Here is a 26,856-nt window from a genome sequence, read left to right on the forward strand (position 1 = left end):
GTGATCCTGAACTGGGTAATATGAGATGCCTACTCCATGTCAGCTTTTAGGGTTCTAAGATAATCATCATTACCATTCAACAAGTACCCTATATTCTTGCTTTCCAATGGGATATTTCTCTGTATGCCCATGTGTGTGCATGTGTGCCTATTTGTAGCTGGAGGCGTTCTCCCTCCGTGAGTATGTACATTTTTGGAATCTTTCCTGTACTGTAAGTGGGATATTTTTGTGCCTCGCTTAAAAGTAATTATTAAGGAAATAAACAGTTTCCAGATTTAGCAGTGAGCAGTATGCAAAATAATTGTTACTTGTAATCCAAGGTTTTATCTCATCCAGCAGCACTGGAAAGTATGCTGTAAAGGAGGAAAGAGGAGGCTCTGGCTTTCACTTGCTTTCTTTGGGCAAGGGACGGGCAAGGGATGAGTGAAGGAGAGTGAGAATGAAAGACAATGAGGAAGGAGCTGGTAGGCTCTGCCCTCTGTGGCCCTGGCATCCATCCCCGCTCACCCATGCTGCCCAGCAACGGAGATCTGATGCAATGCATGTCCAAGAGAGGCAGAGAAGAAATGTGTTTGTGACGAAGTCTGTGGAGGGAGAGCTGGTGGATGCGCCAGTCTGCAAGGGGGCAGAGGGGCACTCCTGAGTGCCAGTGGCTTCTGAACGTGTGGTGTCTACCGAGTTGCTGTTTGCTGGCAGTCAGTAATGGCCTTTGCTATTACCTGTAATGAATTTCCTTGGCTTCTAGATGCATTTTTTAGCTCTATTTCTCCCAGCCACTCAAGCATCTGGAGAGCCATGGGCTACGTCAGAATATTGTTTACTGACACTTCATGACTACCTACTCTATAAATAAAAGAATTTAATGAACTGCGACTTAGAATCAACATGCTTTGTAATTCTTCCCTCAATTGCTACTTCCTGCAAGGACTGAGATCCTGGCCAAGGATACACATTGTTGAGACCCATTATCTAATTTCAAGATAATTTTTTGCAAAGAGACTTCACCATGATTTGTTTCAGTATATCTGGGGTAATCTGTTTCATAACAGCACAGCATGATTTTACATTGGTGGTGCAAAACACAGCAGTAAAACTATCAGTTTCTGATTTTTTGTATCATTAATGTGGAATCCTAACTTTCTTAAAAATAAGTGAATTTTGTGAGTTGTAATACCAGTAATATTGGTTTCAGCAGGAAATGTGATATAGAAGCTGTCTGTCAGAAAGCATCTCAGGCAGCAAGTGCACTGGGGATACTGACAGACTCGCCACTATGTAATTAAGACTGCACTTTATTTTAGCTTTAGCCCAATTTTTATCTTTCTTGCATAGAAAAACAAATCTCCCCTCCCCTTGTACACACACCCCCTTTGGCATAGGACCCAGCAAAGTACTGTAAGACAGTTGATATTTATGGAAGTGTTCATCCTATTCAGCAAAGTAGTATGTCTGATCCAAAGCCCTTTGGTGTCAGTGGAAGGACTCCTACTGATTTCAGTGGGATGTGGATCAGATCTTTGAACAAATGTTTAACTTAAAAGCATGCACTTAGGTCTTACTGTGTGGGTTAAATATTTTTGGAAGTGCTTTGTTTCATGATCAATGTGTTCTTTTTCTCTGATAGGAACAGCGAGATGAATCTTCCTGATAACAGATATTCTGTGATGACATTGCTGAGCATCAAGAGCATGAGAAATGTTTTTTTCCATCCTTAAAACAACAATGGATTTATTGTTCCTTTCATTTCCAATGGGTGAATATCTATGGTAATATTTACCACTACCATTTATAAGTGCAATTTTTCAGATTTCCTCAGAGTCATAATCTACGTGAATATTTTTAACTGGAGATGTTCCATCATGCAAGCACAAGTGCACACAAGTGTTCTAGTCATCCAGAGAGTCTTGTTGAAATTATCAGGTCTTCTTGCTTCACTGAATGGACATACCTTAGTAATGGGGCTCATGTTTGCATAATGTGCTTGATGTACGGGTATGATGAATGTTCACTGTTGAAAGTCTGGTGGGTTGATGTGAGAGGTTTCTTCCCTTTATTTATTAGTAGTAAAAGAAACATAATGAAATCTCTCCATATCATTATTTTTATGGCAGTAAAGTTGAAAGAATCCAAATCCCACTGTGCTAATGACTTACCTAGCAATATGTGAGGAGCAGGAGCAATGGGTGAAATTCAGTCCTGGGCAAAGGGCCAGCCCAGAGTGATTCATCATGAAAGCCCCCAATTAAAACCTCAAAACAGGGCTTAAGTGGGACTCCAGTGCCCTACACCTTGAGCTGGCTTTCTGCAATGGTGTGGGGGGGAAAGTTCCTCCAAATGAATTATTCGTTATAAATAATGCATTCTATTAGTTTAGCCTCTTTTTCTTGATTCCTTGAATTTATTTAATTGAAATTACTCACCAAATAATTTCTATGAATAATCATGGCCTGAGGATTATTTTTGAGCAGTTCACAGTGAGCATTTCGTATTCCACATTCAGAATGAGAGCCGTGTCATTGAGCTGTCATTATGCACAGAGGTCACATATTTCTGGTTTTGCTCCATGATGAGTAGAAAAAAACCCAGTATTTTTTCAAACTTCATGTGTTCCCCAAAATTCCTTCGATTAAGTTCATTCCATGAGATGTTTGTGGACAGTTGCTGACTGAAGAAAAATTTGGGCAATCATTGGCTTTTTTGTTTTTCACCTGGTTTCTAACAGAAATGTAATTGTGCTTTATATATGTGCATGGTATGTGTATATGTCTGGCTGTCAGTCAAGGTCCCCTTCCTTCACAAATATTTTGAACCAGATTTGATGAAAGGTGGTGTCCATTAGAGATTTCGGTTTCCCACTTCTTCAGCGGAAATAAGTGACTGAGAATTGCCCCAGCCAGAAGAAAGGTTGCAACCTGGCCTCATCCACTGTTACCTATCAGAAAAATCCACATCAGAGTTTGGCTCAAAACTGAAAATTTGTGTTTTGGCTGCTCACCAAACTGCCTGTCAGGAGCAGGGAGGGGGACGTATTCTTAAGCATTTGCCCTGTTGTTTGCAGCCTCCTGCAATATCAAGTAATGGATTGGAATAGCCCTATGGTTTGAAAATGTTTTCATTTTAGATCAGACACTCACCATTATTTGCAGGGCTGTTTCAAGGTCTGGTTTCTGCATAGGCTCAATGTGAGTACTTCACTGTGTAAAGTTACGTAAGTGCAGAAGAGGTTGCGGTGCTGAGATGGTGGTTTCTGGTGTCAGAGGTGACTAGTCACTCAACACAGTGCAGGCCAAGAAGCCACCTTAAGTCAATAGGAAAGAAGAAATTACACTGAAAAGGCAAGCAGTTTATCTCTGAAAAGGGGGTATAATAAGTCAGAACAAAAAAAAAAAAAAAAAAGAACAATGATGTAGCTTTTAGGAAGAAGTAGTTTCTGTTCTGGTTTTCCAAGGATAGTAAACTTAAGTCTCTGAGAAATAAGGACTTCTTTTTTCGACTAAAGAAAAATATTCTCTGCTTTCCTGCAGTGTTTCCCACATCACTTTAGGGAGAAACTTTGCTGTCTCTGAGCAGTAATCATTTACCTGAAAAATACCCTATAATATTTCCCTTTGTGGAGGCCGGTCGGTTACAACTAATGACTTAGAAGCGTGATGTATAACTCAACGTGGCATGAAAAGAAATCAATGAGACAATTAGAACTTACAAGAATGGTGGTTGCATTAATATGTTAGGGAGAATCACTTAAAGAACTCCGAACTCCAGGGAAACCTTAAAATTTATTTGGCATCTGAAGTAGCTTCCTGAGTTGTTATTGCACAAAGCACAATACAAACATACATAAAATCCTGACCTAGACTTCAACTGCTCACAAGTCTCCCTTTGGCTTCATGGGGCCAGGATTTCAGCTGACTTCTACTCGGGGGAGCTTACACACAAACACACATGAATCTTGAGTATCTAATATGACATTTTATGGTGAAATTTAGGTGCTCAGGTAGAAAATAGGCATACTCAGAATCTCCTTCCCTATTGACAGTGACCAAATTCTGATGGTGCTTAAAATCACTTGATATCTTGTTTTTTAACATTACAGTTTGCCTGGGCTTGAAGTTGTTTTCCTGGGCATCCTCAGAGTCATCTCTGTCTTGATAGGCACATTTAAAAGCAAAGTAGGGTTGCACCAAACATGGTGCATTAACTGAAAGGACATCAGGAAGGGAAGAAGGTATGATAATACTTCTGCTTTTTATTGTAGTCATTGTGGTACAGGATGCTGAAGATATTTAATCATCTCCTTTCCAGCCTGAATGCCAGGGAATGCCAGGGGACACCTGAATTTATTAGTCAGTGGATAAGTATGTGTCCTAACTGCCACGCATGGGGGATCTTGTTCCTTGTGTGGTGTCTTTCTAGTCCATTAGATTCCATGTGGAGTGGAACAGCTTTGACAAGAGTGGGCATTTGGCCTCAATCTAAAGTGTGTGTATGTATTCCATAATATTTGTGGCATTTCTTTCCATTACAAAGCATATAATTTATGAATAACTGCCCATGCTTTATATGACATCTTTTTTTACCGTCTATCAGTCTTTTTCCTGTAAAGCAATAAAATCCTTTGCACAGCAGGAGATTTTAATGTCCACTACATGACTGAGCAGCAAGTGAAGCTGGTAGGAAAACAGGACAGTTCAGTCAGCTTTGGTAATCAAATCTGCCTTCGAATCTTGAAAACTGGGCAAAACCAGTTATTTGCACACATACTTGCTCCAAAGTATTTTTGCTTTGCAACCACTACACTGGTTAGCATTTGAGCTTTATAGCTAGAAGTCTTTTTGTTGTTTTTGCAGGTACAAGTGTTTGGCTTTATTATTTCTAGCTGGTGATGCTGATGCACTTGGAAATATATAAGGATGAGATCATTCCTTTATAGCTATTTGGCTATGAACTGGTCACTGGTCCTGATCATCTCAAGTATAAGCGTTGCGATAATTTCTTTTTTAGAGCTGTTGTGGCTTTCTGAAGCCTCTCTTTCCTTATGACAAGTGCTTGTTTACTTTTGATAATTTTTTTTTTTTTTACTAATACAAGTATCTTTTCTTTTGCCAGAATACTTTAACATCAACAGCTAACGGGCCTCATTTTGCAAATCACAACTTGCGCTGCATCTGTAGCGGAACTGGGCTCAAAGGCAGATGCATTGCACCTACAAATTTCTCCCCCAAAAAAACTTTTTTAGTTGTTATTTTTTACCCTTTTTGTCATTTACTTTTGTACTCAGTATTATTATTTTGATACTGCAGGAACATCTGATAACATGAGTCATGGACCAAGCCCTCATTGTTGTATTGTTAGCTATTGTTTTGCTTATCTCTTTCTTCTGTAGAGCGCAAATATATCTGTGAGAAAGTGGTCATACCATTTTTGTTCCATACCTTAAAAGCTTTTGTAATATGAAGGTTTAGATCTAGAATTATAATTGTGCGGGATGCTGTACGCACAAGCAGAATGATAGCACTTGCCAGGTAGTTTACAATGATGTACTGAGAATTTCACTATTTTTTAAACTGAATGTGGAGGTGAAAGATGCACCTATCTCTGAAAGATGGGTGCAATTAGATTGACAACTTGTATGTCAGGCTTCTAGCTGGTGTCATTTAAAATAGCTGAAATACAGTGTTGCCACTCCCTCCCTCCATCCCCTGAAATAAGGCTTATACTGGAAATGCTGACAAGACCCTTATCTTTTGAGATGGCACCATGCACAGCTTTAAATACTGTTTATGAATGTTAATGTGTTATCTGAGAGATATTTTTTCCACATGTAGGCAGCTCAGGATAGAGTCTCAGTAATAAATTTAACGAGTTCAGGGGGAAGACACAGTATGCTTATGTGAGTATTATAATGATTGGCATTTTTGCAAACAGCATATGATAAGTGGTGCAATTTTATTTTCAAAGTTTAATCAATAGAGAGCTCTTTGATATTGCCATGTACTTTGCAAATAGATGCTTCCTTGGGATGACAGCAAAACAACTTCTCTATAGCGGTGTGTTTATGCTTAGGGTTTAATCAATCTGCTTTAGTGATTGTCATAAATTTTGATATTCCAAAAAATAAATAGAAGCTATAAAATGATTACGCTTCAGGGTGGCAAACTGCTGCCACTAGCCTGGGTCATCTGGCTTTACAAAAAGTTAAATGGGTGCAAAGTCCATCACTGTGCCGAGTACAAGAGCATAGGCTATGTACCAGTTTATTCCCATGTATTGTAAACCCATGCCAGCTTTTGCATAGGAAATTGAGGTGGATCTTCGAGGGCTTAAGAAAGACTTTATCAATGTCTTGTGTTAGCTTTTGGGAGTGAATTTCCTCTCAAATAAGAGGAGTCAGAAACGACCTTCACCCCCACTACTGGGAGGCCACAGCATTACACTGCAGTCCCCCCAGTAATTTTGATCCACATGGGTAGACAGAAGTGGTTGAAGCTCCTTCTGTGTGAGCATGAACACCCACCTAGTCCAAAACTCCTGGGATGGTTCCCTCAGCGGGCCCCAGCACCAGTACCGGTGCTCTTCAGGGAGGCTGACAGGAGCAGAGCATCCCTTGCCCTTCTCTAGGGCATTTCAAGACAGCCTAGAGGACTTCGGGGAGGTGCTTGCTGCTCTGGGTGAGCTTTGTTCTTGCTGAGCAGACTCCGATTGCCTGGATCTCTTTTGTTCTTGAAAACAACAGTAGCAGTTGAAAGCTGAACTTCGAAAGATCATTTCACAAACATTTGAAGTCTGCCCATGTCCACAAAGAGCTGTGGTGCTAGCCCAGCTTGTCTTCCATATTGCAGCAGCCTGCACAAATTCGTGCTGGTCCCACAAAACTGGTCCCAGGGAAGCCTCCTTGGAGCAGACGGTGTTAATGATTTATTGAATGTGGCAGCATAAGGACACACAGTATGAACTTGGAGATAACCTTTGGCAGGGAACTCTCTCATTCTTTCTGATAAAAATATAGTAACTGGTAGGCATTTGGGAAACAAGGAAGCTGGAGCATTTCAGGTGACTTGACCTGAATTTAACGGACTGCCACTAGCACTGATGCAAAACCTCCAGAGATGTCAGTAGGAGATCTGTGCCTGGCACTACTGCAGGGTATGACCTGGTCGACATCGGGCTGGATCCTGATCTCAGCACAGAAATTCCTCTAGAGGCATGAGGGATGACGGCAGGCTGATATCAGTGTAAGATCAGGGTTTCTGTGTGCTGTGCATACTAGATAAGTTGTTATAGACACCCGTGAAAAAAAAGTCTTTGAAAATTTATTTATTTTTAACACTTTTTACTTGCAGCAAGAAGATACTGTTTCAACGGCCAGATACTGCATCTTCAGCTGTAGTTTTTCTTATTTTCATACAGACAAAAGATACAAGAGAATGACCTAAAGAGAGCAAAGGGTTTTTTCTCCTTTTTATATGATTTTATTATGTGATATGGGGGGGGGGGGGGGAGCTCTGTATGTGTAAATATATACATATATGTACGTCCATCTGTTTGTTTAAATAACGTGTTTTCCTTTGCTGTCCCTAGCCATCATCAGTTTCTGTGCTGCCTTTGTAAATATGCTGTAATGGCTCATTCTTTTGCATTCTTTGTGCTATCTTTGCTTATGCTGAATAGCAGCCGACACGTTAATTGGGATGACTGAGCTGAGTGCATTTGCCTTTGGAATTGGACACTTTTCAGTGTGAAGAGAGCGTACCACAGACTGACTCTTCTGTCTTTATCCTCAATCAAAACTCCATTAAATCAGACCTGTAGTTTGTAGCAAGGCACATTTTCCATTGCATTGAAATGCATGGGAAAGGCTGAAGACTCACAGTTTTTAAGGTTAATTAGATCCTGAAAAGGAGAATTAACTGAAGTTGTTTTCCCTATCTTTTTTCCTATTTTTAAGAGCCTTTTTAATTACCTTCATCTCTGTTGGTGTATTCATATACACTTTTCCCTTTATTGGAAAAATACCATGTACTTTTGAGTTTATTAAAAACCTTTTTGATAGACAGGTTCTACTAATTCTTATTTTAAACACAAATGAACACAGTGCTGGTACATTGTGTTAAAATTTATGCATCAGATCTTCCTATATATTAATATGAGCCATGCAGTTAATCTTTATTTATGTTTAACTGAGTGCTAACATTATTCACTGCTTAGCCACTAAATGAGAATTTGGTTTTCAGTTGGCTACATTATGTTTGGAAAATAAAAACGAATAGTTTAGGACATGACCATTCAAAAATTCTTTGGTGGAGGTGGCGTTTTCAGCAACCAAGTTTTTTTCAGGCTCCCGTTACATACCTGCTGTGGACCCTGCTGTTGATTCAGAAAGGTAAATAATCTTTTCAACTCTGTTTGGAAGGTTGCCTTTGGCGGCATGAAAGCATGTTTCTTGTATTGATATAGGAACAGTTAAGCGACCTGCCCATGTGCCAGTAGAAAAATGACTTCTGTGCCCCCAAAAGAGAGCTCTCAAAGCCTGTCTCACACTGCCAGCACAGCCAGTCCCCTTGCAGGAGACCATGCAAGGTTTGAGGCAGTAGAAAACTGTTGGCTGTAGTCAGTCTTATAACTTCTTTTGCATATATCCCCAAACTTCTTGCATCTTTGCGTGGCTGAAAATAGAGCTATTTTTCATGCTTACCCTTCTTATGTCAGTATACATGAAGGATGGAATGTAATGTAGGAGGGAGACATCATATTGTTCTTTTACTCAATTTTAGTTGAATTGACCTTGAAGATGAGGAAAGTTGCATTCGTAGTCCTCCTCCCCATTCCAGGTTTCTTTGTTACATTCACTTCCAGCCCTTTCCACCATATCCCTTTAAAGAGTACTGTGTATTCAGTTCTCTGAACCCTTAGCAATAATCCAGGCATTGGAGGTGGCTTGAGCAAGTTCAAGAAAGTCACTGTAATTTCAGCAATCATATGGCTCTTCTCATTCTAATGAAGTTCTTTGCTCCACATTAGATTAAAGCAGTTTTCTGTGGCTTCTTTACTGTTACTATACAACACACTTCAGTCATGAAAGAGCAATGTTCTCGATGGATTGCAGGATTTTCTTCCAGATCCTTTTTTTCCTGTTCCTATGATCTCTTTCTTCTCATCTCAGCTCTAGGTTTTAGATCTGCTGTACTGAATGTAAAATGCCTGGCAAGAGCAGGACTGAACAGAGACTGACAAGATAGACTTCAGATCAATCGTTAAAAAAAAAAAAAGTAGTCAAACTGGAAGAGGCACAGAGGAGGGACTGCTGTGGGAATGCAAAAGAAAAATGGGATGAAGTCCATTTTAAAAGCCCAGTTTGGAGATCCTGGGGTTATCAAAAATAATCACACACTGGAACTGGAAGCCATGTCAGTGTAAAACTGCTGAAACTAATTGTCCTGGTGTGATGGCAAGGTGAGCTGTTATCTCCATGGTGTTTATGAGCATGCTGCACTTTCCTTTGTTTCTTGGAATAGTTTGAGGATCTCTGCAGCCTATGGCAGAAGGGCAGTCACAGGATTGTTCTCTCTTTTGTATATATTGGGCTGTTGAAAACCAGGAGTTATCAATGCTTCTTTCATTCTATTCCTCTGGCCCTAGTGGCAGTGTGATTCAGTATTCTGCTATGACTAAGCCCCATGTATTCTTCTGCTAAGGACCCTCGAAGCCACAATGTGGTGATTCCCAACTGGACAAAGACAAGTGAGCGGAAGCTAGTGTAAGAACACAGGTCCCTGCATTTTTCTTGATGTTCTAGTGCTCTGTTTACATGATCACCCATAGGTTTCAGAGCTAATGACCTACTTGAGATGCTGAATGAATAGTCATACACTCAATCGGGCTTAGCTTCAGAAATTGTCTTGACCAATACTAGAGCTGGGAGTTTCTCTTTTCCATTCTAGCCCATGTTTTGCAAGCACAGATTTGGTGTGCCAAAGAGGCAGACTGAAAGGTTCTTCTGAGCTTGTAAGACTTCAGTCCCCTATACTGTGTTGTGATCATCTTTGCTTTGGATCCTTAGAGTCAAATGCCAAGTAGCTACAAAGAGCTTGCTATCAGGGTCAATGCATTGTTCTGCTGCAGTGTTTCCTTCACACTTAGGCATTTCACACCCGATGTCATCTAAGAGTTCTTCAACGCAGCCTCATTTGACACATCCTCAGGATGTTCCTGGGAACATCTGGAAAGTTGTTGATTTCAGCCAACGTACAGCACACTTTCAAATCTTGGCATTCTTATTTGCATAGCTTTGGGGTTCTGCCATGTCAAAGCAAACAGGCATCAGTTGACATAACAGATATAAACAGATTAACTGGAGGTACAAAGCAATGAGGTAGGGGTGTTCACAATTAACTGGTGGCTTTGAATGGAAGCTGAGTCATGGGTTCCCCCATGGCTTTGAAACTTCCAACAAGACAAATTGCTGGGCTTATTTGACAGGTGGTATCAGTGCAGTGCCTAGGAACCTTGACTATCACTCAGATGCCCCTTGGTCTAGACATGGGAAAACACAGAAGATGGTCATTGCCCCAAGTGTAACTATTGAGTGAAACAGATTCCTTGACATCATCAGTATCAGAACAGCCTCCAAAGAACACAAAAAAATCCCCTTTGAAATACATGCTTGATTTTGCTGATGTTGGAAAACAAGTTGTTTGGATTCCATACAAGGGAGTGTCTGATAATGAGTTGCTTTTTGATACAGAGAAAGTCAAGATGCTTTATGTAATTGCTCACTGTCAGAAGAAAGCTATTTTAACAGAGCTTAGCAAGTACGGATCTAAAGCCATCCTTCTCTGGCATCTTCTGAAAGTAGTATATTACCTTGCTAACAGGCAAAATGCCATCCAAGCAGATGAGCTGGGGTAGGCAGCCAAAATACCATGGCCGGGTTCATCAAGTGTGTTTGTTGAGGTCAAAGCACCTGGAAGGCAGAGTAACAGAGGTGCTGTGTCCTGAGCTTCTGAGGCTGCCACCTGCTAATTGGATAGACTGTCTCTGCCTTAGTGCTGATCAGAGTTAATGCCCAAGATCAGAAGTTAGCTCAATGAAGATAAATTTGCAGCATGAGAGAATTCATCGTGTAATTAAGTTGCTGAAATACGGAATAAGCAAAGCATTGATATTATGTAGGTGTGCGTAAGAGTGTAGCAAGGTGAGATCCTGAGGCACTCACTGAATCTGAACAGTTTGCCATACAGTTTAAAGAAAATTAAAGGTCCTAATTTCTGTTTGAAGTTACAGACTATAAAGAGCAGAGGAGGGAAGGCTCCTGCAGCTAAATTGCATCCTTGCTAGCTATTCCCAATATATTAAAATTCCTCCCTCAAATTTTCTAGAAATGGCCCCACATCCCTAGAACATACCACAGGACTTTATGATTGCTGTGTGATCTTTTCAGAGATCCTGAGGGAATTAGCACATCACCGTAAAGGCATGTAAAGATTGTTCCTATACTGAGGCAAAACTGGCTCTACCTTCTGTGATATAGAGGACTGGTTGTAACAAAATCAGAGGAATTCCTGCCACAGAGGTAGGAATAGGGAAGCACCATGTTAGGGGTACTACTCTTCCCCATTAAGCTTCAGCCTTGTCTTTCATCACCAGTGAAAATTTGTCTTACAGCTGAGTGCCACTTATCTCTTTCCAAAAGGCCTTCTTCTCTCAATAAGGGTGAGAACTTATGAATCATGCAAGCTGCTGAAACACTTATGTTAAAGTAATTTTCCGTTTTACAGCAGTCAGGAAAGTTTTTCCAATCCCCTTTCTTTCTATTCAGATGCTTTGGGATATATGGCAGGTGAGGGCCTTTGAAATAGAGTGCGATCTAACCTGGAAACATGGGGAAGCCTTATTTAAAGCAGGTGTGTACACACACACCTCCTACGCATACAACCTCCTTTTTGCCCACATGAAAAGAAACGCTTTCCCAGAATTTGCAGCCAGTGCATCCTGTTTGCATGTGTTACAAATTCAGGACATCAAACTGTAATCAGCAGGATAAGGCCGGAGCAGCCAGAAACTTGCTTTCTGCTACAGAACATCCAGGGGGGATGTAAGACAACAAAGAAACCCTCTTGGAGACTGCTGAGGAGGTCTGTGCTATCTAGGTAGCACACACCATCCTCTGAAAGGCAGCAGAATGCTTATGCAGAGGATGAGAGCCACCTTTTAAGGTAGATAGAGCCAAGCTACGATCTACCAGGAGCATTTTGTGGTGTATGTGTGTTCCGCTACTTCATTAGCAGTACTTGGTGTAGCTTCTGTGCTCTGACCCTTGATGGCCTGTTAGCATGAGGGTTTTTCCAGTTGTTTGCCTCATCTACCTCTTCCTGATCAGGTGGCCTGTAGCAGACTCCCACCACAATGTCACCCATCGTGGGCTGCCCTCTAATCCTGACTCATAAGCTGTAAGCTGGCTTGTCATCCGTCCCAAGGCACAGCTCCATGCACCCCAGTTGTTCTTTCACATCGAGGGCAGCTCTTCCCTTCCTGTCCTGGCCTGTCCTTCCTGAAGAGCTGGATCCATCCGTGGCAGCCCTCCATGGCAGCTGACTGTCTCTCCCCAGAGCTCTGCACTGCATTGCTGTGATCCCAGCGATATCACAGCCCAGCCCAGGACTTCTAATGCCTCCTGCTTGTCCCCATGCCGCGTGCCATAGTGTACAGGCACTTACTGGGAACCATCATAAACCACTATCAACTAGCGGCAGAGCAGGTGCAATGGAGGCCTACCAGCCCCATAAAGACTTCTTTACTTGCAGAGCACTTTCCAGTCCTAGCAAACCACTTGATATAGAGGGGCAGGTATCTCACTGATGGCTCAGATACACCTGCCCCAGCACTTCAGTTACAACATGCTGCACTCAGACGGCTATGTGAGCCGAGCTGCGTTTTAGTGTTGTGCTTCACAGGTGTACGAAGTGCACAGAATTCAGCAAAACCATGACCTGAGCCCTCTGCACAGCAATCATTAGCAGTGGGCTGAGCCTTCAGCTCTGCGTGGTGCATACTAACGACTTGTTTTCATCATTCCAGGGCATGGGAACTGCCTCCACCCGCGCTGGCGTCCTCAGCCGTTCCTCATGTGGCATTTGGAGCCTGCACTGCAGCAGCTTTGCCTGGCATGCTGGCTACCAGCGCTCGGGGCTCCGGGGCAGCCCTCAAGGGACCGGCAGAGGTTTTGGTAAGTTACAGGTGATCACATTTACAAGGGAAAAAAAGGAAACTATCACTTGTTCAGAAGACTGTGTACAGCATTGGTGATAAGTAAGATTTTGCATTTTTTTTTTCTTTTTGTGAAGAAACCTTTTTCATAACTTCTCTTTTACTTTGAGGTGAGACAAGCTGTCCACTACGCTGGCAATATGATGCTATGGAGCTGGCAGCCGTTCTTTTTCACAGCCCCACACTAAATGCAGGGCAAACAGGCAGGGAAAAAAAAAATCTGAAAAGGGAGAAAGCTGTGCCATTCTGTTTTCCCTTTACCCATTTTCTGCCTGCTCTTTTCCTCAGGTCTTTTGCCCTAGTACAAATGCAGGTAGAACCCTCCGAGTCTCAACTGGCAAAATCTGAGCTGCCGGCTCAGTCAGTATGTATCAGCTCTAATTTCTCTTTTATCTCTCCTTGTAATCCACACAAGTCTTCCATGTTTTCTGCTCCATTCTTTGCGTCAAGAACACACTGGTTAATAGCCAATTATTTCATACCCTAAGGAAGTTTTGGGAAAGAAGTTCCTGGGAAGAATCAATTTGTTTCAGGAAATGAGACTAATATTCAGTAGGTGAGATGTTTCCCTATGCCCTCCTTCTTAATACTGTCCCATCACAGCACAAGGCTGAATTTTTTGCTATAATAGGTATGGTTCAGATAGAGCATAATAGTTTCCCTAAGTTTTTTTTTTTTTGCTTCTTTACAAAAAGTGAAGGTTTAGCCAGGCATCATGGCAAAATTCCAGTTAGGTAATTAAATTCTGCTTACTGAAATTTCCCTTCTAAAATCTGTCCCAGAATACAATCTGCCTTTCCTATGAGCACTTTAAAAGGACTGATTCATTTTAACTTCACAACTATCCGAATTCTGAAGCCTGCTGAAATTATCCCTGACTGCCTAAACCAGAATGTGCAGTTCTACCTGAGGTATCTAAAGCTACATTTTTGCATGCTTAATTGTTGTCTGAAGTCTTGTGTAGATACAATTCACATAGACTCAACCTGTTTACCAAATAGGTCAGATTCTGCTGACTAGCAGGAGTAAACAAAATTATTTGCAAGGGGAAAGCAAGCACTATTTAAAACTATATTTTTATTAACATGTAGAGTAGACCACGAATCAATTTAATTTGTGCATCGAGGGCCATTTTGCATGTGCAAAAATACAATTGCAAAAAAACACGCTGAAAGATAATCTGAGGTGTGCAGTCTGGAAAAGCAATCCAGAACAGATGATCCACAATATAAACTGCTGTGATTTATTTTTTTAATTTACTTATGCTGCTTTAATTTTTTTAATTATTGTTTATTCATTTGATAGATAGCATTTAATTTCAGTATGAGAGCTTCAGGATGAGTGTTTGATGCTAATGGTGGGAATTTATTCCTGGGCAGAAAGCCAATGTGCCACAGCCATGTTCCAGTTATGCCCTCCAAGCTGTATTTAAGTGGCCTTCTGCTGCCCTTGGGGTATGTTTTACACAGGAAGCTTAAAGCCTAATGCGGGCCTGCAGCTCACTCGCTGGAGCGAGGGAAAGATGGCTTTCCCTCTTTTCTGTTCTCTTCAGCAAGAAAATCAAATAATTGGATTACTGGCCCTTCAATTGTGCTCAGCACAAATGGTTCAAAATCCCATTGTATTGGACCTCTGAGATGAAATGTAAATTGATAAAGAAAACAAATGTCTTGAATTGGTCTAACGTCAATAGTATGCTACTACCTGATTAAGTGGAATGGCTATGACTGATCTTCTAAACAGCTAAATATATGTAAGACATCTGCTGCTAGACTGGCCACATGAAAAAAACCAATAAAACAAAAAAAGCCCACCCACAGGAGCCTACTAGAGGTATAATTAATGCAGGTTTTCCTTCCTTGCTTATTTTTATCTCTGAAATAGAAAATCAAAGCAAACAGATCAATCCATTGCAGGGTCAAAATTAAAATTACCCAAGGATCTATGCAGTACATGAAATATTTGGGCTGATAGAGTAGAACCTGACTGCTTTGTTCTACTTATACCTTCATATGCATTGACCTGAACTTTGAATTTCCTACTCTCTGTCATTTTTTGTTACTTGCACATAAGTTTTATGTATTTATTTAGGGCTAAATTCTGTTTGTTACATTGTGTTTTTAAGACATAATACCAGCTAAGACTGGGAGAAGCATCCTAATAGATTTTCGACTACTTTATTATTGCCGTTATTCTGCATATTCACACATGCATATCATGATCCAAAATATTTTGAGGCGAATCATTCAACTGTGCAAAATAAATATGTCCATGTGAAACTGTAGCTGAGGTTAATCCCTATACCTAACACAATGGAGAAAGCTTCTTTAACAGCCAAGGATTTGATTCTTACATTTTATATTAGACTGGTTTCTTTACATGTTTCTTGTTAAAATCATTATATTACTGTCCTTTTGTATTTATGTGTCTACAGAGCAATACATAGCTATTGAAATGAGGCTGTCATCATGATTATGTGTGCATTTATTTCACTCCACCATTTTGATGAATACAGTCTGTACAGGGAGCAGAGGGCTATAACCTTAGGTGATGTAAGTTGGTATCTCCTGTGTTCAAGTGATTTTTTTCCTGGCCAAATATCTGAGTAGAAATTCTAATGACTTGGGTTTAGAATAGAGCCTCCAAAACTGACTAATAAAATACACATTAAATTAGAAGCTGAGATATATTTTTGTAGCTTGTTGAGATTCTAACACATATTTGTATTAATAAGATAATAAATGCACAATGGAAGTGACACTTACCCACCTGAACATTTTCGAGTTAAAAAAAAGATTGGTAGACAACGCATTCCATTAGTTCGTTCTTTTACAGCTAATAAACTTCCAGTTCATTAAGTTATTACATGCCATTTCTCATCTTACAAATAGAACCCATAATTCATTTTTTCCCATAGCTGCGCATTCTTTAAGTCTATGACTAAATTACCAGAGCACATTTTGTCAATAAAGCTTCTGTTTAGTGGGGAAAGGAGGAGGCAGTTAAGTAAAGTAATATGAAATGCAAGCCATTTTTTTGTGTCAGAGGTCATTTATTTGCTTCAATATTGCTTTTATTCTATTTATACATTTGCTAAACGATGATTATTATGGAAGGCCCATGGTTAATCACTGCATTACATTTAAAATGTTTCACATTTTGTTGCACTCTTACACTTGCAAATCTTTCGTTATCTTGAATAGTAAACTGTCCTTTTGCAGTGGATCCCTGACAATGTATTAGTTCAGCTGTGCATTTACTGAAAGATAAAGGCTTTCTTCTGTGAGCAGTGGGAAAGCCACAGAGGCAAACAAAAATCATCCATATTCTGCAGTCTTAAACCAAAAGACTTGTCACTTCCTGAGCCAGAATTGCCCAGTGCAGATGCAGGCAGCCAGTGAAACCTTTTGCATGGGAAGTTATATGGGACTAATTTGTGTCCTATAACAAGTTTCCAGCACTGCTCTTCTCACCAGGGCTTGAAGTGGGGTTACTGTGCTCTGTGTTGAGTATAATATATAGTGTCTGTTTGTAAAAAATACAACCTAGTGATAAAATGCTTGCCTAGGAAGTGGGATAGAGCAGTCTGGGCTCTTTGCTGCTTGCAGTGATTTAAAACCACTTCTGCTATCCAGAAAAACAGGCAATCATGATGGGGAAAAAAATGCAGTCTACCCTTTGCTCTGCCAGCTCCGGCATTTTGCTGGATGCTCAGATAAGGGTCCCAATAGGCTGTAACTAGCCTATCCCATGAGACAGCACTCTGCGAGGAGGGAGTGAGGATGAGAGCCAGGAGGGGGAGTGAGGCAAAGGGGCCACGCTGCAACATTTTTAGCTCTGTTTTGGGGTTAGGGGGGGCAGACCCTGGAAAGAATTGCAGTGCCTTCCCTGTGGAGGAGTTGTTATAACCCTAGGGAGACTCAGAGCCTACCTTCTTCCCCCGTCTCCCCCTCTTCTGATTAAAACCTGCCTGCTTTTTCCTTTCAGTGCAAATTAGCAGCCGTGAGCAGTCATAATTTTCACCAGAGGGAAAAGAAGTCATTCCCTGCCCTGCCAAAACTGTCCCGGAGGGTATATGGTTCAATTTGCTGCAAGCATGCTAGCAATTAGCATCACCTATATAGGGGAACAGGTGCTATGTCAGTGTTAGTCTGAGTAAGGAAAGGAATGAAAAAGATTAGCACTGAACAGGAATGTTCAAGCCTGGACACTACTGAGGGGGGAGAATAAAATTTTAACTGGTCTGGATCTGCCCAAAACACTATCACATTGTATTATGGTACTTTAATATCAGCTAGTACTTCTTCTCATTAAATATGTAGTTAATAAATACACAGGTGATTGTTGTCAACTGAAGAAATAATGGTGTCATTGGAAAGCATTTTTTAAAATGAAGAGTTGTAAAATGGTGCTATGACAACAATATAATGGGGTTACTATTCATGACCGTTACAGACTGTGAATTATAAATGAGAGAACAATGGAAAATACATTTTTAAAAAAATGTAAAAGTAATAAATGAAAGGGGAGCAAGAAGTTTCTAATTGATCCTTTTTCCAGAGATCACTGAGAGCAGCTCTCATGCAGAACAACCTTTCTTTGATGAAGATGCAATTAGTGTATGTTCAGTCTCTGCAACGGTCCCTCACAGCTACAGCAGAGTACATGTCTGGAGAGCCATATTGTTGCTCACTCTTGGGCTTATCTCCATCCAGACTTGAAAGCCCGCTTAGAATATGTCCTGACCTCACAGTATGGGAATCATGCTGCCTAGGTGATGGTATTGCCTTAAGCTAAGCTCTGAAATGATGGCTCTCTGGACCATCATGGAAGTGAGTTGATATGCTTTTGCCTTATCAAAGCATTGATAAAATCAGATTTATCTAGATAGTGAAATATTCAGTATTCTAATGGAGTTTCTTAATCTACTGTCACTCTTTCCTATGATTGTAGCCTATGTAATTTGATTAGTACATAATATGCAAAAATTACCAGTGAGCTGAAAACACTGGAAGTGTTCACAAGAACCAGAAAAGCAGACTAGGAGCTGTGGGCCTTCTGTCCACAGAAATTAGTAACTGCTAGCAGCTGGAGTCTAGCCTCCAACCTTCTAGCAAAGAGTAATTGTATTCACATGAGCTGACACCTCCTGAGAGGCCCTTACACTGAATTTACCCAGTGCTTTTGAGCTCTTGCTTTATGTTAAAAAAAAAAAAAGGAAAAGCTATTCTCTTTAAGCTTGTTGCTTTTTTATCAGGGAAAGTTTTAATGAGAAAGTTTAACTCATCAATGTTAAGTTTTCTACTAATTAGGTGAAAGTATTTTTTCCTCTGCAAGCAGTTTCTGTTATCTGGCGCTCCTGAGCTGGTGGGTAGCATCCATGAATCCTGCTTTAGTCTTTTGTTTTTTTTTTTTAAATCTAAGAAGTTATTGACTACTATAGCATTTATATTCTGTGGCCACAGTTAAACTAGGCACTTAAGAGCTGCATGTTGTTTCTGTAATTCCAGAAATGGAATAGATATGTTTGGCCTTTCTGCTATAACATATGCTGTTTCAGTAACAAGACAATTTATGATTCAAAATAATACATTTGACAACAAAAGTGAGTGGACTAGGTCAACTCACATCTAGTAACTTAAGCATGTATTCTTGCTCATTGTTATAAAAAAAAAAAAAAAAGCTAATTAAGAGATCAGCATTCATTCCTGGCATGCTGGCTATTTTTATGTGCTGGCTATTTTTATTTTACAGGCCTATCATGAGCTGATATGGTAGTCACTTTTTTTCCTACTGAGCGAATAAATTGCAGGTCCTGGAGTAGTGCTTGGTATGCTGTAATTCTTGGCCATAAGACCTATGAGATATGTTTAAACTGAATGATCCACTACTCGGAGGAGTGATGGCTTCTTTTATAGCCCTCTTGTTCTTGTAGACAGTAAACCACTGATATAGACTATGAAGACAAGGGCATGTTCACCATACTCTGTTCTTTTCCTGAGTCTTGCATGTATGTTTGTCTGTGCTGTGGGACTCCTTACAACTCACACATTCAGGACCAACTAAGTCCTCTCATTAGTAGTGGTATTTTTTCTCCAGTCTATATTTTGAATATTAAAACTCTGATAATTTCTGGTAATGTTTGTAGCTCTCTTTAAAGCAAATATAAATATGTATTTCATACTCAAACCCATTTTTAAAGATGTTATTGTTCCTCCTAATATTTCTTCCTCTATCTGCCCAGAAAATGTTTTTCTTCTTCCAGACTCTACTCTTTCTACCTCCTATTTACTCAGTCACCTTGTAAATGTAGAGCATTACTTTACAGAGAAAGCACAGCTTTTTCACTGACTCTATGACTTTGACAATTGCACTTATTGTAATTTTTCTTCTCTCCTGTCCATCTTGAAAGATCCAGCAATATTATTTTATCCATTATGTGACCTTCTTACTTGACATTCATTTGTCTTTGCTCTAAAGCCAGGCATGAAGAACTGAACAAATCTGGGATATATAGGAAAGGAGATGCCAATATTGTTCCACATAGATCACAAAGCAGATGTGTCTGGGAAGTTCTGGTCTATAACACTGCATTAAAGAGAATTGACTTGCATGTCTTTCTAAATGCTAAAGAATAACACACATGCTTATGACTTCTTCATATATAAAATTATCTTTCATTCATAAAAGCAAGACAACATACATAATTTTTTTATAGTCATGCTGGATATTATGATTGAAAAACCCCCACTCTCAATACCACCAACCCCTACCCCAGACTTTACCGCGTTTCTACCAGTGAGTAGTATGCTGGATATTATGATTGAAAAACCCCCACTCTCAATACCACCAACCCCTACCCCAGACTTTACCTCGTTTCTACCAGTGAGTAGTATGCTCTATAATTTTGTGTGACAAACTGTTTTCATGTATTTAAATATAATGTCCGTATAGGTACTCATTTTGTTTTCCTGTTTAATTTATTCTCCAGATTCTCTGGCCTTCAGTCAATGCACTGGCTGATTAAATTATTATCCCAATAATGAGATTTGGCACAATCTATGCCAGTTACCTATGTGACCTGCTAAGTAGGTTAATTGGCAGCCCTGAATAATTATCAGCCACCTCATCTTGTGACTGAGAGTTTGACAATAAATGAAATATAAAAATGCTGAAAAAGACACACAGTTTTTCATTTCAACTTCAGAATTGTTTCAAAGAAACCTTTTAACTGGCAGCTTATTAATAAAATGCAGCAATTATTAAAAAAAAAATCTTGTGAACATTTTGGTCGTATAAAAATACAGATGTTTGCTCTGATGCATCATCATGGCTTCCTAGGAGAAAAAGAAGTCTGTGGCATATTAGATAAATAGGTCCCTCTATTCTGCAAATTGCTTTATAAGTGAATCGTTGCATCCTCAGAGAGCAAGCTCAGAAGGAAGGAATAATCAAGAAGTCCACAATATTTGTGGTGACATTGCAAGAATCATGTTTTAATGCTTTTCTGTGAAACCTTGAGAACTAGAAATTAACTTTACTGTTCAATGAAAGCTGTGATTCTTCTATTCCCATTTCTCAGGAAACAGAGTTAAGAAAAATAAATATATGGTACCTGGTGACATTGACATGTATTGTATATCTATCTATCTTTTCTACCTTGTTCATTTCTGAAAAGCCAAAATGATATTTCTTTCTGCCCTAGAAAATAGAAGACTGGAACTTAGAGAGGAAGCAGAATGGACTCCTAGGGATAAGAAGATGGAGAAAAATATGTAAGATTTAAACCTGTGGTCTTTTCACAAGCTAATCAGCCCAAATTAGTGTTCCAGAACCATGGACTTAGTCAGACTTCTCCCGAAGTCATTCCTCTGCTCTAGCCAGAAATCCCACCAAAACATGGGGTAGGAAGAACAATCAAATAATCCATTTCTTGTTATCAGCAGTTAATGACTGCAACGTACACTGTCTTCAAAGAGAAACTTTGGAGAGCCCCACTTGTGCTCCTTGGGTGAGAGGAGGAGCTGCTCTGCCATGCCTGGGCATGCTTGTGGCAGAGCTGTCTGCCCTGAGCTGGTCCTTCTCCACTGTGGCCCTGCAGCCTGCAAGCACAGGCACCACTAATTGAACCACACAAATAAGTATTAAGTGCATAGTAATTTTGGCCAAATTAAATCTGATTATCCTGTGCCAGCTCTCACAAAATATTCACAGTTTTCCAGAAATTAAAAGCTTTGAGAGTCACGATGTCACATCCCCTCTGGCTGCCATCGTCATTCCTCGTCCTTCAGCCTCTCTGTATGCAAAACTACGTTTCCATTTCTAAGCACATGCCATACTGGGAAGCAGAGTGTGCCCTTTTCTGTGTCCAGAAAAAGGATTCTTCAAGTAGATACACAATCCAAAGCCATCAGTCTTTCAGTTAGTTGGCTTATGGGCTTCAGAGTGGGGCAGTATAATTCAAGAAAGGATCCCAGCTATGATGAAATCATTTAAACCTAAGCCTGAGCAACTGAGCACAGCTCATATTTTGAGAGAGTAACTCACATGTTAAAATCAAACAGAAGCTCAAGTGTTTTTCTTGATCATGGCCATATTGAACTATAATCACCTAAACGGATTTACTCCCCGGACAAATTTACCCTTTCCCGTTCCTCCTGCCCACACATACATTTGCACCCCAACCAATCACCTATGTCTCTATTTCCCACATGCTACTTTTATTGAAAACTTTATGCCTTGTTTAATGTCTCCTAAGCATGGCTTTGTTTTGTCTCTTGATTTCCTCTATGATTCATCAACAGGGCTTTTTTACCCCTACCCAAAGAATTTCAATTTCACTGTACAAATTTAGTCAAAGCAAAATTGTTAAGGCTTATTAAAGAAGCTGTGCTGTCTCTTTATGCTCCTTAATCTTGCCCCCCCCCTCCCCAGGAGAAGATGAAGAAGGTGCTGAAGATGCACATCACGTGAAACTACTGTCTAAAAATGGCAAAAATAATATCTTTCATCTCTCTGCCTCTGGATTTTTTTGCTGGTATGTGGTCCTGATGTCTAAAATTATAGGCATTTAGATGTCAGGTAGCAAGAGAGAAAAAAACAAAAAAGAGGTATTATAACAAAATAGCAGAGAACTGATGTCTTGGTGATAGTTATAAGGTCTTTTATTCCTTAAAAATAGCACAGCTTTATAAAGTTTTTATCATACCTGATAGAAAATTAAGGGCTGCTGATATTTTGCAACTCATTACTCATTGCTTGTTGATTACATAAGTGTTTTTGAATGAAGGAGCACTGTAAGGTCCTGTCAGAAGCTAAGCTGACATGACTTCTGTCTTTCCTTTTTATTACGATAGTCAATAGCTCAGTTGTAAGGCATATAATTGCTCTTTGTGACTGTATTAGAAATTCTTTTGGGAGAGCTAGCTAAAATTTGAGAGCAGAAAAGAATTTCTGGAAAAAAAAACAGCCCAGCACGCCAGACAAATCAATAATAAGTGGACAGAGCTGAATCTGAGACTTTTGGGTTGGGTTAGAACCTAAGTCAAGACGGTATTGACTCTGTAAAGCTTGTATTTTTAGGGGTGGCTATATCAAAATCAATATTACCTTCTTGCTTTATTTGAAACTTTCCATACATTTGTGCAAGCAAATCCATTCTACAACTATATATCTTTTCCTGAGCTGAAGTCTTCTATTTGGCATGTGTGACCTGTGTACTGTGCCTCTATCTAAAGTAACAAAAGGTGGATTGTATGTGATCTCTCTCACCAGTGTTCTCTACTAATGACATTTACAAAGGAAATGAAATATCTATGCAAATTCTTCAATGCATAAATTATGTACAACTCATATATATAAATTCTCTACAAGCTGTTCACCGTTACCTCAGAAATAATTATTTCATTTTCTGGAAAAAGGATACAAGCGTATATTGTTCATCAGAATATGAAAGATAAACTGTGGGCATTAATGATCTAATGTTTTGCATTTATGCAGTTTCCCGTCCAAGATCATCTTATTGTATCCATTACATCCAATATTACATTATTTAAACATACCACACCTTTGTGAAAGGTAAATATTTGTATACCCATCTTGCAGAGAAAACTGCAAGGGCAAATGCAGATTTTACCTGTCTGTGCTCTGAGTCAGGTGTGAATCTTGTGATCCTGCACTTGGCTAAAGCACTTGGGCTGATCCTGACTGTTCAGAAAGCTCAGTGGGGCTTAATAGCTTAGGCATAGTTATATGATTCCTGTTCAGAACTAGTTTGCGTTGGACATTTCAGAGTGTGCCTAGTGAAAGCCTGTCTCTTTGTGCACCTGCCTATATAGGCTTGCCTTAAATAAATTTGAAAATGAGACTTCTGTATCTTTGAACATTTGGAGTGGAGATGATGCAGTATTAGCTTGCTATAAAGCTGCTTGTAAAACTGAACCTAGTCTCTAAAGTTAAACCATCAAGCATACCATCCCCAGGACCCTGTCTTCTGCAGGTTTTAGAACGAAAAAGCATTGTTAATATTTTGATTAACTGTTTTGTAGAGCAAAACCACTGCATTCCCAGTAAGCTCATTATGCTCGAAAAATGCATCTATCACAGGTAACATTTCCTACCTCCTAATGCCTCTGATTTTTGCTTGTGCTACCAGTCTTCCCTTATCTATCTTGTAAGTACTCTGTGTGTGGTATTTATGAGATAATATCCAGGTATGATGTTTAATCTCTTAACAGGAAAGAAATAACACAATGCACTTACTCAGGAATTCCTTCTGAATAGTGCTTTGACGATCCGATCTTCCATCCCTTGATATGACCAAATTATTACTTCAGTAAAACTGGTAGCCTGCAGTGCCAACACACACACAGCTGAAGTGATAATAATAGTTCATTTTACACATACATACGCACATCCTCCAAATTGCATTCCTAAGAATAGAGGTTAGAAAACCTATTTGATAATATGAATGTGAAAGTGGTTTTTTTGTACAATCAATATACACATACTATTTGATGTTTGGTATTGATTGCATCTGCTTCTGCAGGAGATGATAATGTATATTTAAGTGTATAAAATAAGTATATTAAATATTAGCTCTGTGTTTCCAATAAAATAAAAGTTCTGAATGAATAGATGTTTTTTCCATTATTTTTTCAGTACATTTTAATGCCTCAGAGTTAACACCAAAATTCTTCCTGGGTTAGAAGAAATAAATTCACCCTTCTGGGTGAAACACAGAACTGGTGAAATTCAAGATTTAAATTTGTACGCATTGTAAAATATGTTTTACTGCAGCATGATAAAATGTTTAACAAAAGGTAGGTAGAATACACAAATGCTTGAGGGACTGGAGACTACCTCAGTAATGTATGCTTGTAATTATGGTTTAGGTAAGTTATAAAGGTAGAAAAAAATTAAGTGGTTTATAGATATATAATAATGAAGTTCAATAATGAAGCATTCATTGCAGGTAGAGGAGGTCAGAAATGTAATGACCACATCTTTTCCAGATGGATTGCTTTATAAACATTTCTGAAAGTATGTCATATCATGGGATGTTTCCACCAGGTTACCGAAAATGCAGAAACTCTCTTCATAAAGAAAAATTGCATGGGCAATCACCCTGGTTTCCCTACAACTTGCCCTCTAAGACTAAAATTTGCATAAGGAAAAGTTCAGTAAGAAGGCAGATTTGGTGTCTGAGTCCCACAGAGCAAGGGATTAGGCAGAAAGAGCTCTTCAGCTTCCCACAGCTTCCTCTGCCCCACACTGGATACCAGTTATGGCTTCTGTGCTGTCTCTGCGTTTTGTGGGGCCACTTTTGTGAGGCAGATCAATGGATGGATCCCTGTCAGAGTAACCAGTCAGAAAGATCAATTAACACACTGAAAGTAAGTAATTTCATAAAATAAAATAAATCAATTTGCACCACCAAAGGAACTATTACAATCTGATGGGCTATCTTACAGTTTGGGCTTGAAAAAATAGACTTTAAGAGGTCTGATACTAGACAGCAATGATTTCATTAAATAACAATAAGCAATTGCTATTTCTTGTTTGCAGTTTAGGAATCCCTTTGGTTCCTGAGAATAGAAAACAAGCCCAATAGCTAGCAAAGTACCTTTACTATGCTTTACATATACATATCTGGACTGAATAGGGCACTGTCTAGCTTTATATAACAACCAATAAGTGTAGAAAATAGCTGTAATCCTAATGAATACATTTTGACTACAATCAGTTACTTCTTGTGAAGTCTGCATGACAGATGAAGATCAAATTACTGGTACACATGACAACCTGAGAGGCAAATAGTCCCATTAAAATATTTTGCCAACATTCATAAACCAGTGCTTCCCAGAACTCCATCCCTGTCAAATAAATAACTTTTTGTTTCCTATTAAATACAGAGAGTACAGGTTACTATGGTGATCGACAGAACACAGTATAAACTCTGATTCATCATAATTGCCACATGCTAGAGGAAAAAAAATATCTGAACGTCATCTTGCAGTTTCAAGTTGAATCTCTGAAAAATATTTTGAGAATATAAAATTATTTGATGCTATCTAAATAATACTGGGTGAAGTATCACAAAAATGAAAGTTCTGCAGCAGTGTGCCCCTTCAAATAAAAGTGTTTCAGGTCTGAAACATTTTAAAACTCATGATCACTGATCACAAACCTTAGGGGTTTTGTCCTTTTATTCTAATCAATGAAACATATAGAACTGTGACAACTGCAAAGACCTGTAGATAAATACTATGGGCCACTTTGTCATGCACGCACATCTTCATCTGGGTCATAGACCTGTCATGTACTTTCAGTGCCCAGTTATTTTCAGTCCCATTTACTCTGTATTTTATGTTCAAAGGGCTGAATTGTTGACATTGGGTAGCCACTGAGCAGGGACTGCTTTGATGCCAGAGTTTTGGAGGTTTTGTTCTTTTGATAAGAAGGACACCCATGCTTTTACTCGCACTTATTTGCACTCACTGTTGACTTGGCATTACCAAGGTGTAAGAAAGTAATAAAGTAGCATTTACATCTGCTCTCTCAGTAATCTACGCTTTAATATATGTAATCAACACACTAGTTTTTCAAATACATACAATGAATTTCACACCACAAAATTAAATGCAATGTTATAGTTATTTCTAGTTGTTCCCAGGGTTAGTTTCTAGTAATGAAACACAACTTTGATTAATGTAGAGCTTTATTGCAGTACAAGTCAGACCTTCCTGTTGGTTGTCACAGTGTCATTGAAATGGTTTAGAAGCAAGGAGGGCAGCGCTAGAGCTAACACAGTTGGGTGGAATTAGGAAAGAGCCAATTGTTGTTGCATGGCTTTAAATTGTATGCCGTTTGTTTTTAAATGTTTCAACTTCTTTTAGAGTCAGTACTACATCAGATCTACAAAGTATCTAAATGAAGTAAAGCAGAAAGATCCCCTAGTAATTTGTATACTGACCTTCAGAACTCAACTCTGCCAAGTCACCAAAATCTCTGTTCACATTCATTAAGACTTGAAGAGCAGCTTTGAGACATGTGTCTGTTTTTCCCTATTGTATCCATTCAGTCTAATAAGTA

The 26,856-nt window shown here is 39.4% G+C and overlaps 1 protein-coding gene across 29 annotated transcripts in view; it reads left to right on the forward strand.

The window, feature by feature from the left end:
- LOC148056695 (uncharacterized) overlaps nucleotides 1-26,856 on the forward strand; it is a 471,302-nt gene that overhangs the window by 434,616 nt on the left and 9,830 nt on the right. For 16 of the 29 annotated variants that reach the window (XM_087748714.1, XM_087748713.1, XM_087748711.1 and 13 more), the window contains 2 exons: nucleotides 13,075-13,222; nucleotides 20,969-22,191. In XM_087748714.1, the coding sequence (XP_087604840.1) occupies nucleotides 13,075-13,222; nucleotides 20,969-21,049 (229 nt within the window). In that variant the 3' untranslated portion in view covers nucleotides 21,050-22,191. The other 13 variants (XR_015702619.1, XR_015702623.1, XR_015702625.1 and 10 more) reach the window with 5 other exon arrangements.

This window comes from Nipponia nippon, unplaced genomic scaffold (assembly GCF_047370975.1).
Source record: "Nipponia nippon isolate SJK-2023a ecotype South Korea unplaced genomic scaffold, ASM4737097v1 scaffold_12, whole genome shotgun sequence".
Taxonomy (NCBI): Eukaryota; Metazoa; Chordata; class Aves; order Pelecaniformes; family Threskiornithidae; genus Nipponia; species Nipponia nippon.